Source organism: Pomacea canaliculata, linkage group LG4 (assembly GCF_003073045.1).
Source record: "Pomacea canaliculata isolate SZHN2017 linkage group LG4, ASM307304v1, whole genome shotgun sequence".
In the NCBI taxonomy this organism is placed as follows: Eukaryota; Metazoa; Mollusca; class Gastropoda; order Architaenioglossa; family Ampullariidae; genus Pomacea; species Pomacea canaliculata.
The window spans coordinates 6,923,745-6,937,487 of NC_037593.1; the positions used below are offsets into that span (position 1 = coordinate 6,923,745).

The 13,743-nt window shown below is 40.4% G+C and overlaps 2 protein-coding genes across 3 annotated transcripts; one reads left to right on the forward strand and one right to left on the reverse strand.

Moving 5' to 3' along the window:
• Nucleotides 1-15: 15 nt before the first annotated feature.
• Nucleotides 16-3,363, reverse strand: LOC112562864 (centromere protein M-like). The gene is made up of 6 exons (XM_025236434.1): nucleotides 3,234-3,363; nucleotides 2,479-2,558; nucleotides 1,885-1,983; nucleotides 1,197-1,276; nucleotides 920-1,008; nucleotides 16-769 (listed from the first exon to the last, which is right to left on the reverse strand). The coding sequence occupies exons 1-6, from the start codon at nucleotides 3,300-3,302 to the stop codon at nucleotides 647-649; spliced, it is 540 nt and encodes a 179-aa protein (XP_025092219.1). The 5' UTR covers nucleotides 3,303-3,363; the 3' UTR covers nucleotides 16-646.
• Nucleotides 3,364-3,389: 26 nt separating this feature from the next.
• LOC112562861 lies at nucleotides 3,390-5,810 on the forward strand. Of its 2 annotated transcripts, none has more exons than XM_025236431.1 (3): nucleotides 3,390-3,522; nucleotides 4,247-4,567; nucleotides 4,840-5,810. In XM_025236431.1, the coding sequence occupies exons 2-3, from the start codon at nucleotides 4,270-4,272 to the stop codon at nucleotides 5,418-5,420; spliced, it is 879 nt and encodes a 292-aa protein (XP_025092216.1). In that variant the 5' UTR covers nucleotides 3,390-3,522; nucleotides 4,247-4,269; the 3' UTR covers nucleotides 5,421-5,810. The 2 variants fall into 2 exon arrangements, with proteins under 2 accessions (XP_025092216.1, XP_025092217.1); XM_025236432.1 differs by lacking the exon at nucleotides 3,390-3,522 and adding an exon at nucleotides 3,529-3,713.
• The last annotated feature ends 7,933 nt before the right edge of the window (nucleotides 5,811-13,743 follow it).

The following is a 13,743-nucleotide window of genomic DNA, read 5'->3' on the forward strand; positions in this document are numbered from 1 at the left end:
TGCATAACTGCTGGATACATTTTAATGATTTGCTTTATTATTTTCATGAACACAATGGGCTCTGGGTGTGAGCACCATCCATCTTAGGTCACTTTGCATTAACACAATAGTGGTCAAAATTATGCAATAATAGCCATATCATATCTGCCAAGATTTAGTCATAATGACATGGCATGTAAAAAAGTTTTCTTTAGTTCGGTGAACCAAAAATGTTTGACTTCAATATTTTATGAATGTGTACGAGTTTGTGTGCACTCGTATGCAGACATAAGTGGGAGAGAAGGCATGACTGTATAATCATGTCCACACATATAGCACATCTTTCAATCAACACCTGTGCCCATCCTTCATCTTTGTAGCCGCTAGGCTTGCAAATCTTGAAATATGGGCAATTAGCAACAGCTTTCAAGGCATTTCTAAAGATTCAGCATCTTGCTATAATCAAGGGCATGCAAGCATAATTTGCTGCTCAGCTTGCCAAGAAAGCCTCGAGCGATTCACTGTAACAAATACTACAGATTAACTTCAGAAGTCTTCATGTCTGTCTTGAAACAGGAGGTTGATTTTGCTCTTAGGCTTCACAACTCTTTTAGTCATGGCTTCTAGCAGCACGTCTAGTGTTTGGCACATCTCATAGGTAGTGGTGTCACAGCAAAAAAGAAGTGCTTGCGGCTTCAAGCAACAGAGGTGTAGCCCGGCCTTTTAAACCTGCCGCAATTTCTGCAAGAGAGAGAACTTTTCGAGCCAGCTGATCTCGCTCTCTTTCCACCTGTTTAAACATATGATATCAGTAAAATTAAATCTCAGTGAGATGTTTTTCCCAACACACACACAGAGCTTCCCGCCACCACAAGCAGAGGCATGATAATATATGAGACATACACATTCTTTTACATAGAGAATCTTTCGATAGCATTACCTTTATCTCTCCAAACAAAAGTGGCAGGTTGAATGAATCTGCAAGAGCAGTCACTTGATCCAAATCTGTCATCTTCCTTGGACTGTGAACTGAATCAAATTAGATTAAAAATTAAATTCTAAATTAGAACATTTTATATGATTGTTGTGACACATACACTCTCTGCACATGTAACATAAGAAAAACAGACCATATTACTAAACTGATATGCGCATATTTAACTATGTCTAGCATATTTTAGGCTTTTGTCTTGCACACTTAGAAAAAAGTTACTCACCACCAGTAACTACAAGGCATGCTTTTCCCAAAAAATATCTGATGTCAACAAGAGAAAGAGATTTTTCCACAACCTGAACACTGCAAAATATAACATCATAAAATGTTAAACATATACACATACTTTGAAAGCTAGGTAAAATTTGGCTGTGGACAAAAACTGAATCTCAACACCATGTCTGATGGGAAACAGCAGACATGGCAATGTCTAAGATTTTATATTGTTCTTGATAAACACATGATGTCATAAATTGGAAAAAAAATTCTCCATATTACATTTATAATGGGAGTTGCTATATGTGTTTTTAAGATTCTGTGTGCTCTTACAGACAACAATCTATTTATAGGCTGCTTCAAGGAGCACCTAGAATTAGACAGAGCTCTACATATTTAAAATGTATTATAAACTGAAATGGAGGTACTAATTAATGCACTGTATAAGAATGCCTAGCATATATCAGAAAAGTCAGGAAAGTTTGAAACATGAAATCTTCCATGGTCTCTGTATTTTCTTTTTTAAACTCATGTCTGTAGTTTGTCTAAATAAAACTAGAATCATTATTCACCGTCCCCCAACCCCCTTTCAACAAAAAATCCCTGGTGAAGATCAGTAGAAAAAGAAATGGAGGATCAGGAGATAGCACCTAGCTACAAAGAGGATTATGTAAGTACTTCACCTTAATTCTTACCTCTCTCTGTCTGTCATGTTAAGAATAAAGCAAATGAAATCAATCCTTGGTCGATTTGCCTCATTTTCTGATGGAAGTGGCAATGCACTAGCTGTGCGACTGGAAATAAATTTGATTAATGCAATCATAGCTGTTATGGACAACTGCCAAATTGAAAGCAGGATAATATGAAATGCTATGAACATATAGTTCATATGTCTTGGTATGTATCGGATGTTTACAATACACATTAACTGAAAAGCTTAAAGTGGGTTTTGACACTTTCTGAACAGACAGACCTCTGAGAAAAATTGATTTTATGGACAGCAGAGTGCAGAGGAATGAGTTGTCCCTCCCAGTGCTGAATAACTAAAATGTAACTAAACTCTGAAACGTGGTAGTATGACTATGCATTAGAAGTAATTATGCACATGTTGATCACCAAATAAAACATCCATGAAAAGTAGAAGATGTTAAATAAAAATGTCTGTAGCAGCATTAAAATAAGAAATATGTAAATGACTATCATTTTGTCTAGTCCATTTACTGCAGCTGATGTGGGGAAAAAACCCCAAAATTTATAATGACATAATATATGTATAATTATACACATACATCTGAACAGAAGACTGCACTGGAATTTTGAGAATGGCAAGTGAAAGATCGTGCTTTCCTGTCCCTTCTGCTCCAACAACCTATTATAGATAAAATATGAAATTATAATAATGCAGCTACACAAACTGCTGATCAACAATAGCTCTTATGAACAACACTAATAATTTAATAGGTAAACTAAATGTTTATGTGTGCAAGTGATAAATTTTAGAATAATATTAAAAAGCCAAAAGATATAGGTCAAGAACTTAATTATGCACTCTATAATATTCAAAATTGGATACAAGTTACAGCTGATGCAGGCCCACAATCAGGGGAATTGTGAATTTGGCATCAGTTTAATTGTGGCTAGTGTGGATTAGTTTTTTCTTATTTCTTACACTGAGGGGGACTTCACCTAGTACTGTCTGAAGAGTAAAGTGAAAGCAAGATATATATATATAAAAGCCTAGATGGTCTATAAAACTAACGTTGGGGCTGGTTAATGGAGTAGGACAAAGTGTAAGTGCACGGGCTGAAGCGTCAGCAGCTAGGGTTAGGGTTGAGACAGAAGAAAAAAAGGGTGGTATTTGTGAGATTAAGAGTTGATGATTTAGCTGATAAACACTTGAGAGTGCTGAAGAAAGAGGTGCGGGGTTTCATAGTCTCTACTAAACATTGGTATGACCGAGAGCTGGACATTGTGGTGTCGAGGACGAGGTAAATTTTTGTTTAAAATGGGATTTTCGTTCCAAACAGCACCACAAATAGCTCACCAAAAGAGAGGCTGTTCCTCGCAAGGGTGGTAAATTGTAAGCAGATAATATAGAATCGTTTGTTGCCATGACAAAAATTAATGTACAAGGTAAGATTTCGAAAGTCAAGAGAAAGCCGCCATTTGTAACCCGCGCTGAGTGCTTGTCGCGAGAGTTATCCTCCTTGCATCGCTTGTACTTGACGAACGGACCTCGGCAACGCAGATCATCTTCTCACGAACGAATATCCCTATACACGTCCGTGAATTTCTGCCTCTACTTCTTTGATGCTCTTGATGTCTTTTTAGTGGTGAGAATTGAACTCAGATCTTATCATTTAGCGCGTTAGCAGGTCATGATGCATATGACAGCACATTCAACAACAAACCACGGACGTGTGTAGGAAATACAATTTTGTGAACACACGAACTTGGGTTGAAATTCAATGACGTCCACACTAATTATCCTAACAATAGGTGTGCTATTCTGTATTGAACACTAGTAAGTACTGTTTAGTCTGTTGTTACTTTTCGTCAAAGAAAAATGTTGGGATTTTTTAAAACTGAAAGTAGCTATATATGATCGAAACATCAAAGAAATGTCCACTTGAGACAACTTTTATTGAGTACAATACATATAGTGCTTTTAAAATGAATTTTGAACTATTCACTTTTTGTTTATTTTGTGTACGCGGTATTGGGAATAGATAAATCATTGTGCCTATGTTTGAAGATATAAGCAGTGTGCAAACAATGTGTGTGTGTACACATTTGCCATTTCTGGTTGCTTACTTTAGGGAACAATCTGAATATGGGGTTTTGAGTTCCAAGAAGAACCACAAAGGAGTTCAGAGGATGCTTAATCATTTAATACAATATAAACTTTTTCTGATGCAGCCATTTCCCTTACTAGTGAATGTTAATGATTTTTTTTTATATTGTCATATCCTTTTCATTCTTACAGATATTATACAATAGATTTAACTATAAAAAGCAATTGGTATTATAGTTTGAATAAAATTATTATGATTTCAGGCTCCCATGGAGACGAGTACACCATGACATCAACTAACTCCTCGCTGGTTGTGCTGGAGGCTATTCTGCAGAAGGTTACACAATCTGCTTCTGGTCTTAAATCATTCCTGGAGAATTTACAGTCATGTCAACGGTTGTCTCATGCTGTACATCGCCATGTCATTCACTGCAGTAACTTTCTTTCGAATATGCGAAAAACTTCGGCATATTTGAAAGCTGTAGGTGCAGCAACAAAAGTCACAGGTGGTTTGTTTGCAGCTGCAAGTGTGATGTCACATTCTGATTTGTTGAGGAAGCTTGGCTCAAAAATGTGGAAAATAGGTAAGAACACACATTTTGAAATCTTTTGTATGGTTCAAGCCAAGTTGCTTCCTGTTTCATCAGTTTTACCTAAATAGGAGACACACATGTTGACTGGGAAACTGTGTAACCATGTGTTTAATACACTTGATTTTTAAGGCCTTGATACCTTGCAGGCTGGAAGCACTCTTGAGTCAGTAAAAGAAAAATTCCATAAGAGTCATTTGATAAATGGTTAATCTAAGTGCTTGTTCTGAGCAGCTTAAAGATTATTTTCTCTAATATATTTACAGGGAGTAAAGCAAAACTTGGAGGTCTGGCAGGCTGTGTTCTATGGGAAGTCTGGAACAATGGTTTTCAAGACACTTTGTCAGCTTACCATGCAAGCATCTGCAGCCTAGTAACGGATATGACTATCTTTCGCACACGCCTAGAAGAACTCCAGACTCTCATTCCTGTGAGACTTGATATCGAGAGGCTTTTGCCCATGTTGCTTCTAGCTTGCCCACAGGAACTGTTTTTGTATGCATGTCGCATTCTCAGACTTTTTATCACTGATGAACAGTCAGCTGCTCTTAATAATTTCATCACTATGGCTGCAAGTACATTTGCAACAAATGATGCTCTTCCAGTTCAGGTCTTTCGTGAAGCAGAATCTTTTAATATTCTTGATTCTTGCAGCTCCCTGACAAATTCATTGCAGATACTGACTATGCTGACTCATGCTGTGGGAGAGGTGAAAGTTTTTTATTCTGCTGCGACAAGCATAAGTAGACAAGATTTTGTGCATGTGAAAGCATCTTTGAGTAAACTTTGGCAGTTGTCAGTGTCATTTGGAAAGAGCTTACAAAGTGTAAGGATGTGGAGTAGCTGAAATATAGGTTTTAGAGGAAGGGAACTGAAAACAAAGATGCTAGAATATATTGAAAAGAGATCTGTGATATGATTTGACTGTGCTCGTCAAGGTAATTTTAAAAAAAGTTCTGTGGCAGTCAAATCAATATTTCAGTTTCCAAATATGCTGGGTGTTATTTCATGCATTGTATGTTGGGTATAATCATTTTGGGTACTCTTTTGAAAGTCTTAGTCAGGCAAATCAAGATCTGAATCTCTTTTTTCTTTTTGCAGCAATATTTAATCTCAGTGGGCTTAAAATCAGCTGTCACTATTCAAATATCTGTTTAATAAGGAAACAGTTGAAAAGTAAAAACCTGCCTAATTTATTGTAGGAATTTGAAATAAGAAATAAAAGCTTTTACCTTTTGTGTTTGTTTTTGGAATAATTTTATGGTTTTTTTTCTAATAAAATATCAAAGTGTCATGAAAAAATATGAAAATAAAATCCAATTAAAGCAAAAGAATGTTTCTTTACATACATGCACATCTAAAAACATCCAAATAAACCAATGTCAGTTATAAGGGATTCATCATTTCCAGGTGCAGTGAATGGGTTGTTTTTACGATTTGCAGGAAATAACTGTAAATGGAAAGGAAAATTGCATACCTCTGGCTTTTTACAATCATTTTAATGGAATAATCTATTTAAGAAAAGTGTTTTCCTTGGTGATCAGCAATTTTGTCAGCTATCTATCTATCTATTCCTCTTTGTGCATCAGGTTGCACATAAGGCCTCAACCAGAGTCCGCCACCGATGTCGATCGGCTGAAACACGCTCTAGGTGACCCCATGTCCAGCCCTTTCCTTTCATCTCCCTTTCCACTGTTCTTCTCCAAGTTTCCTTTGGGCGGCCTCGTTTTCTTCGGCCGTCTGGAGTCCATCGTAGGGCGACTCTGGAAAGGTCTGCTGTCTGCTGGCGGAGCACATGTCCAATCCATCGCCAACGCCTTCGTTGAACCTGCGTGGTGATGGACTCGGTTTCACTTCTTCGGTGGAGTTCTTCGTTGGTGATGGTGTTTGGCCAAAAGATGTTAAGTATGCGCCTGAGGCATCTGTTTGGAAGACGTCAAGCTTGTTTACTGATGGTTTTGGTCATCTTCCAAGATTCTGATCCGTAAAGGAGGGTGCTGATCACATTTGACTTGAAGATTCTCAGTTTGATCTTCTGGCTGATGTTTTTTGCCTTCCATGTGCTCCTGAGTGAGGCAAAGGCCTGACTGGCTTTCGCCAGTCGGGCTCTAATCTCCACCTCCTCATCCCCAGTGTTTGACATTTTGGACCCAAGATAGGTGAAACTGTCAACTTCCTCAATCTCTTCTCCATTTAGTTTGATGCTGTCTTGGACTCTGGCGTTCACTCTCATACTGTTAGTCTTTTTTGTGCTGACCTTCAAGCCAAGGTTTCCAGCTGTTTCTGAGAAGGCCTTTGTTTTTTCCTGCATGTCTTGGTGGCGGTGTGACAGCAGGGCAATGTCATCAGCAAAGTCCAAGTCTTCCAGTGCTGTTGTTGCTGTCATAGTCATGGTCCATCTGAGCCCTCTCCTCTCGCTGTCGGTGGAAGTCTTCATGATCCAGTCCATGGCCAGGATGAAGAGGAACGGCGACAGAATGCAGCCCTGCTTCACCCCAGTACTGACGTTGAAGGGGTCTGTGAGCTCTGTGTCACAGACAACCTGGGATTTGAAATCGCTGTACAGCATTGCAATGACCTGAACAAGTTTTGCAGGGACTCCGTAATGCCTCAGGATCTTCCATAAGGACTCGCGTGGATGCTGTCAAAAGCCTTCTCCAGGTCTATGAAATTGATGTACAGCGGTGTGTTCCATTCGTTGCTCTGCTCCAGAATCTGTCGCAGAATGAAGATGTGTTCGGAGCAGGATCGCCCAGGGCGAAATCCTGCTTGCTGTGGTCGGAGGTCTTTCTCAAGAGTTGCCGTCAGTCTTGACAAAACAATCTTGCTGAAGACCTTGCTGGTGAGGGAAAGAAGTGTTATGCCCCTCCAATTATTGCAGTCTCCAAGATCTCCTTTCTTGGGTAACTTGAAGATGAGCCCTGTCTTCCACGCAACAGGACCTGCCCTGATTCCCAAATTTGCCTGAAGATTTCAGTCAGCTTGGGAGCTGTCACATTTATATCTGCTTTCAACATCTCTGCTGTTATTCCATCTGCCCCTGGTGCTTTGCCGCTCTTCATTGTCTTGACTGCTGCTGTCACTTCTTCCAGGCTTGGTGGGTCTGTGCAGATGTCAAGGTCTATAGCTGCTGGCTGGATGTCTGCAAGCTGAGGGGATCTGGTCTGTTCAGAACTGACTCAAAATGCTCCCTCCAGCGCTGTAGTTTTCCTGCCTCTCCTTCGACGACATTACCGTTCACGTCTTTCACTGGCACATCACTGTTCTTAAACCCGTTGTTTAGCTGTTTGTTTATCTTGTACAGTGTCTTCAGGTCATTTTTACTTGCTGCATTTTCTGCTTCATCTGCCAGTTTCTCTATGTGATATCTTTTGTCAGTTCTTGTCATCCTCTTTACCTCTTTGTTCAGTTTTGCATATCTTTGTCTGTGTTGTTCCTTCAGGCGTTCAGATCTGGTGCTGTTGATTCTTTGTTTGGCTGACTTTCTCTCTTCTATCTTCTTCCATGTCTCTTCTCTGATCCACTGTTCTTTCTTTTTCCGTTGGAAGCCCAGTATTTTTTCTCCTGATTCCTGTAAGACTCGATTGAAGTCGTCTAAGGTCATCTCTTGTTGGTCTCCTAGTGCTTGGAACCTGTTCTTTACTTCCATAGCAAAGGCCCTTTCGATGACTGGATTTTTCAGTTTGCCAGAGTCCACTCTCTGCTGACGTGCCTGTTTTCCTCGTGATCGACGCAGCTTCAGAGAAACTGTGGCTATCACAAGAGTGTGGTCACTGGCAATGTCTGCTCCTCTGTAGGCTCTAACATCTTGAAGTGAGCTCCTCCATTTTCGGTTGATGATGACATGGTCTATCTGGTTCTTTGTGATCCCATCTGGTGATGTCCATGTTGCCTTGTGGATGTCTTTGTGTGGGAAGAGTGTGCCTCCAATCAGTAGGTTGTTTTCTTCACAAAAGTCTGCCAGTCTCTCTCCGTTGTCATTGATGGTTCCGATTCCATGTTTGCCCATGACATGCTCCCTGCAGGTGTTGTCACTTCCCACCTTGGCATTGAGATCGCCGATGATGAGCAACATGTCGTGGGCTGGAACGCTCTCTGAGGCTGCTTGGAGCTGATCGTAAAAAGCATCCTTGTCTTCTGCCTCAGAGTCATTTGTTGGTGCATAGCAGGCTAGCACTGTCAGCTTGGTGTACTTGGAATGGAATCTTGCTCTCAAAAGCCTGGGTCCATAAGGCTTCCATTCCAGCAGTGCCTTTTCCGTTTTCTTGTTGAGGAGTAGAGCTACTCCTTCAGAGTGCTGAGCGTCTGATCTTCCTGAGAACAAGATGGTATGTCCTGACGCTAGTCTCCTCTTTCCCGTGCCGGTCCATCTGACCTCACTGACTCCCAGGATGTCCAAGTTGTAGTTGTCAAACTCCTTGACTAATTGGAGCATCCTGCCAGTCTGGTACAAGGTCTGGACGTTCCAGCACCCCACCCTCAACTTCTGCCTCGGCTTCAGTAAATCCGCTGTCGGGGCGCCAGCTCCCTTTCGGGTTTGGCTGTCGTCCGTCATTAGTCCAGTCTCCTGGTGTGCTTCATTACCTTCGCCATCTGTGACGAGTTCTCTGGTTTTAGTTTCTGTAACAGGATTTTTTTTACATGGTGGTGTTGTTAGCCCTACCACAACCTATTTTACCTCTAGGTGAGGTGTCCACCTTAGTCGCCTCTTACGACATGCCTGGCTGGATGGCAGGGACCCTATTCTTGCAATGCTTGCTAGGCAAGCATACCCCGGGGTCCCACAGGGGAATTTTGTCAGCAATCCTGACAATAACTTAAGCATGTATTTCTTAGCCAGTTGATTGGTTCTATGATAACAAAATGTTTCCCGTAGAGGTGATTTGAGAAAGAGGAGGAACCAGAGTGAGAAAAAACCCAAAACAAATGGCCAGGTTAGTGATAAATAGGTAATATATCCAGGAAGTATGTACCCACAAGACCAGATCTGAACCAAGGACCTTTATAACCCTTACTGAATTGATGAGCTTGTGTTGCACTGGACTATTCTAGAGGCTGGATAATGGTCTGTTGGTAACTCTCTTTCCTGAAACTCAAAAAAGAAGCTCAGAACTTCTCCCATAGCATGCCTAGGATTGACTGAAATGGAGTGGTAATTAAAAAAATAATATCAGTGCATTAATGCAGAATATTCTAAAATAGTTATTCACGTGGGCCTAACACACCGTGCAGTATTTTCGGGAATGAATCAAGAGTAAAATGAATATTCATGATCTAAGGCCAGTAGATAACATCCTAGTGCTGTGTTGCTTGTGGTCTCTGGCTTTGTTCACTTGCCCTTCACTCCCAGGGCCACCACGCGCCACCATGAAGCTTGGGGTTGCCGTTGGGATCGTTGGGGGGAAACTTATGGGCAACCGCTGTGGAGTTGTAACTCGCGCACGGTGCCAGGGTGGACCTCCGAGGGGTCAGTCCTTTCTTCAAGGTCTACTGTGATGTTGAAGAGCCAGACGTTCTTTACATCTTGGTCCGGGACATCCAGCAGTGGCCCTTGTCGGTTAACTTTCGGCAGAAGAACACAAGAGCCGTTGCCTAGGAAAACAAATAAACTCGAGTGTCATTCTACTTTTGTCAGACTAAGTAAGTATGAAAGATATCTGTAGCATTATTAAATTGTCACCCATTCAAAGTGCTTTAGTGCTCTTGAGGGTTTAAATTTTAAAAGATGGTGGTGTCCTTAGGTACGAAGTTCGAACAGTATTGTAAATCCTACTTTATGGTTTATGGCGTACTTAATGGTGCCCTAGGGATCCTAGTTGTATGCTACCTTTGTGCTCCAACTTCTGACTTGGACTTGTAGCAGTCTGGAAGAAGCACTCCTTCATTTGTGTAAAGAAAATGGGTGGGGGCTAAGACCGGTTTAATTCTTTTATTGCTTCCTGGACCGAGACCGGGCGTTGATATCTCTTTTCGATAAAAAGTGCAACTGGATCTGTTCGCTCATAAATGTTTATGTAAGGAGACGGAAATTCAAGAAGCTACCTGGTAGCTGAACGCACTGGCGCCCATTACAACTAGGCTATAAAACCTTAAAATTCACAGGAGCCCAGAATTTTGTTTGCACAATCCAGACACATGTAAAGTATTTTTGATTTTTTTCTATTCAGCTTTGGAAATATTTATCTTACTGTCTGTAAGATGGCTAGCGTGTATGTAATCATGGGTACAGTCAGTACACCTGCACTGCATGCACCTACCTGGATCACCCGTGATGAACTTGAAGTCTCCTACTCGTATGGCGGTGCGAACTCGGGTATCGAACCTGTCTGGGTAGAGCCTCGTACCCTGGGTGGTGTAAAGCGGGTCGATGTTATGCAACAGCTCTCACTGGGAGACACATCACACGAAAATAAAGCAGAAAGGAAAATTATCGCTTTTTTCCTCAATAATTTTATTATTTCTATTTCTTACATCATCGAGAACTTTTCACCGACCCTGTCCTCGTTTTTCAACTCATCTGATGTGTGCTTTTCGTTAAGGGTCTACAAGAGTACACACCTTGTTTTCAGGTATATTTTTGACCTCTTTCTGTGCATGATTGCGTTTGTAGGTTTTAGGTTTATAGCTCAAGAACAGGGTGACTGGGTTATTCAACCAATGTTTGGGAAATGCTATATTTTGTACAGAGCTGAAGCCGGTCATTTGATATGGAAATTGCACTCTTGTTGACCGTTAATGATCTAAGTGTCACAAAGGCCATCAGGTACTTCCTTTTCATCTTGGTTTTTTTTCCGTTCTAGAGAAATGAAACTTCTTCATTTTCAGTTTTACGACTATTTTAAATTCATAAACACAGTCATCCTCTTTTGGGTCCATGAGGACCATGGCTGTTTTCATGCCCAAGTACACGTAAACTGAAAGTTTTTAAACCTCTAGTTAATGGCCGTTGAGGACGTCAGAGGCCTATGTAGTACAATATGTTATTTACACGTGCTTTTGTTGGTATAAAAATCTAAGGACTATCAACTGACAACTAATGAAAGCCTTGCCATGAAGATGGGTGACTAGCGATACAAGAAGGAAGATGGTAGAACTTATATTTAAACATTTACAAGTTTTATTCACCGAGATTTCTCAGGAAGATTTCATATCTAATTACATACATCGTCCTGTGTCGAATAACATTTGCTGTCGTATTAAATTTGATCAGAGTTCGCTAACTGTAACACTATCTTACTCGATCTTCCCCTCTAACCGACTCTTGTGTCATTTGCTGACGTCACGCAGGTGTACTGCTCCACCTCACCTGCTGTCACTGCTACTAGTACCATGGAAACCTGTGTTGGTGACTTCAAAGACTGAATGGCAAAAAACAAACTTCAAACAACGATGATAAACAGAAACCCTCTTATGCTCGAGAAGAAGAATTCAGTCTTGCAGGGAATGAAGTATTTTTTATTAGTTTAAGGTAAAGCTGCAAAAGGCAGGTCAGAAGGAAGAGATTAATTAACCACCACCGGTTCAGGGAGTTTGCGAAGCTGCGTTGAAAGTGTAAACAGAAGTAAAACAAGGGTTATCTTGCTGTCACCTTGTCGGATACACAGCCACTCCGAGCAAGAAGAATTGTGTTTGTTTAGAGACTTGAGTCAGGCTTGAGCAAACAGTTCAGTTGAAGAACTGGTCCAGTAAGTCAACACTGGTCTAACTCATAAATAAGACAGAGTGTGACGATGTGTTTGTTGGAAAAGATATCGGGATCCACAGAAGGAAAGAAGGACAGTATTTCATCAGAAGAACTAAACTTGGAGTTGAGAAAGAGGAACTGGAACACTTGCAGAAAAGGAGACTCGGAGAAAGGAGAAAAATGTTATAACGATGTGATCAAGTAGGACAAATAGAACAATAAAGAAGACAAGGACAGTAGGACAGATTGAACAGACAAGAAATTAGGCGTGGTTCCAACAGAGATGTTCAAAATATATTAGTAAAGACCCTCAGAACAGCCTCAACCTAACCCAATACTTGGATGGACACGCAATCACACACACACACCAAAATAACACATAAATGTACACACCCTCAAACATTCTGCAAAATAATGCAAGCATTTGAAAAATAGAAGGAGAGGCTAAAAAAAAAAAAAAAAGCACGAACTTTAAGTACCACATTCTCCAAACCGAACTCTTTGAATGACAGAGAGAGAGAAAGAGAGAGTGCGCGTGTGTGTTTGTGTGTATGCACGGGTGATCGCAGTACTTACACCTATTCCTTACAAGCTTGATTCAACCCTAACTGCCAAAAGAAAGACATATATTCAAAAACTGCCCAATGAGTATATATCTTGTCTCCCTCATAACGATTTCCAGTCACACCCTAGGTGATACATGTAATTGCTTCAGCTTCTCTGCTGTCAGTTCGCGACATCCGACGGTAAGAGCCACACTTTGCTAATAAAGTTCATTTCGAGGCAACATGGCTTGATTTTATTTCAGGTAGACATTCTCACAGCCAATACATGACTAACACAAGCAGCTACCAGTCTAATGTATAGACGAATAAAACCCTCTGTCGCACGTTGAAGATTTTGTGGTTGATAAAACTCATTTTTATCCTTAAAAGGAATTTTTCGACAGTCTTAATACGTGCAAAATATCTGATTTTGTTATTTCTTCTATTTTGAGTTCTTGCTTTTATTTTTTATTGTTGTTTATATCTTGTTTTATTATTTTATTTTTAGTGTTATTGTGTGATCTTGTAATTGGTTTCTTGTTTTTGTTCTCTTTTTGTTTGTTTTTTTTAACTTTTGGTTTTTTGTTCTTGTTTTGTTAAAGTCTTGCTGTTGTATTGCTTTTTTTGAGGGGTTGTTAAGCTTTTTATTTTATTTTTATTTTTTTTTTTTTTTCATTTTTGTTTTTGTTGAGGCACTGGTTTTTCATCGTCATTTTTGTCGTTTCAATACTCAGCAACCTCGTGCCAGTTTTGTAGCCGACAATAACATCTGTCTCCACTCACGTGAGTGAAAGAAAACCATCATTGTGCAAAGGTGACACCAGGGGAGGAGAAGACATTGACACTCGCCTAACGGACGAAGCTATTTGTGTTGATGACGTCATTGTAAACAGCGGTTGGCTCATGTCTTTGTGGTCAGCGATGACCTCACACAGCGGCCT

Coding starts and splice junctions, on each gene's coding strand:
- LOC112562864 (XM_025236434.1), bottom strand. CDS start 3,302: ATGGCAACAAACGATTCTATATTATCTGCTTACAATTTACCACCCTTG. Junction 2,559..3,233: donor GAGGAACAGCCTCTCTTTTG/GTGAGCTATTTG, acceptor TATCTATAATAG/GTTGTTGGAGCAGAAGGGAC. Junction 1,277..1,884: donor AACATGACAGACAGAGAGAG/GTAAGAATTAAG, acceptor TATATTTTGCAG/TGTTCAGGTTGTGGAAAAAT.
- LOC112562861 (XM_025236431.1), top strand. CDS start 4,270: ATGACATCAACTAACTCCTCGCTGGTTGTGCTGGAGGCTATTCTGCAG. Junction 4,568..4,839: donor CTCAAAAATGTGGAAAATAG/GTAAGAACACAC, acceptor ATATATTTACAG/GGAGTAAAGCAAAACTTGGA.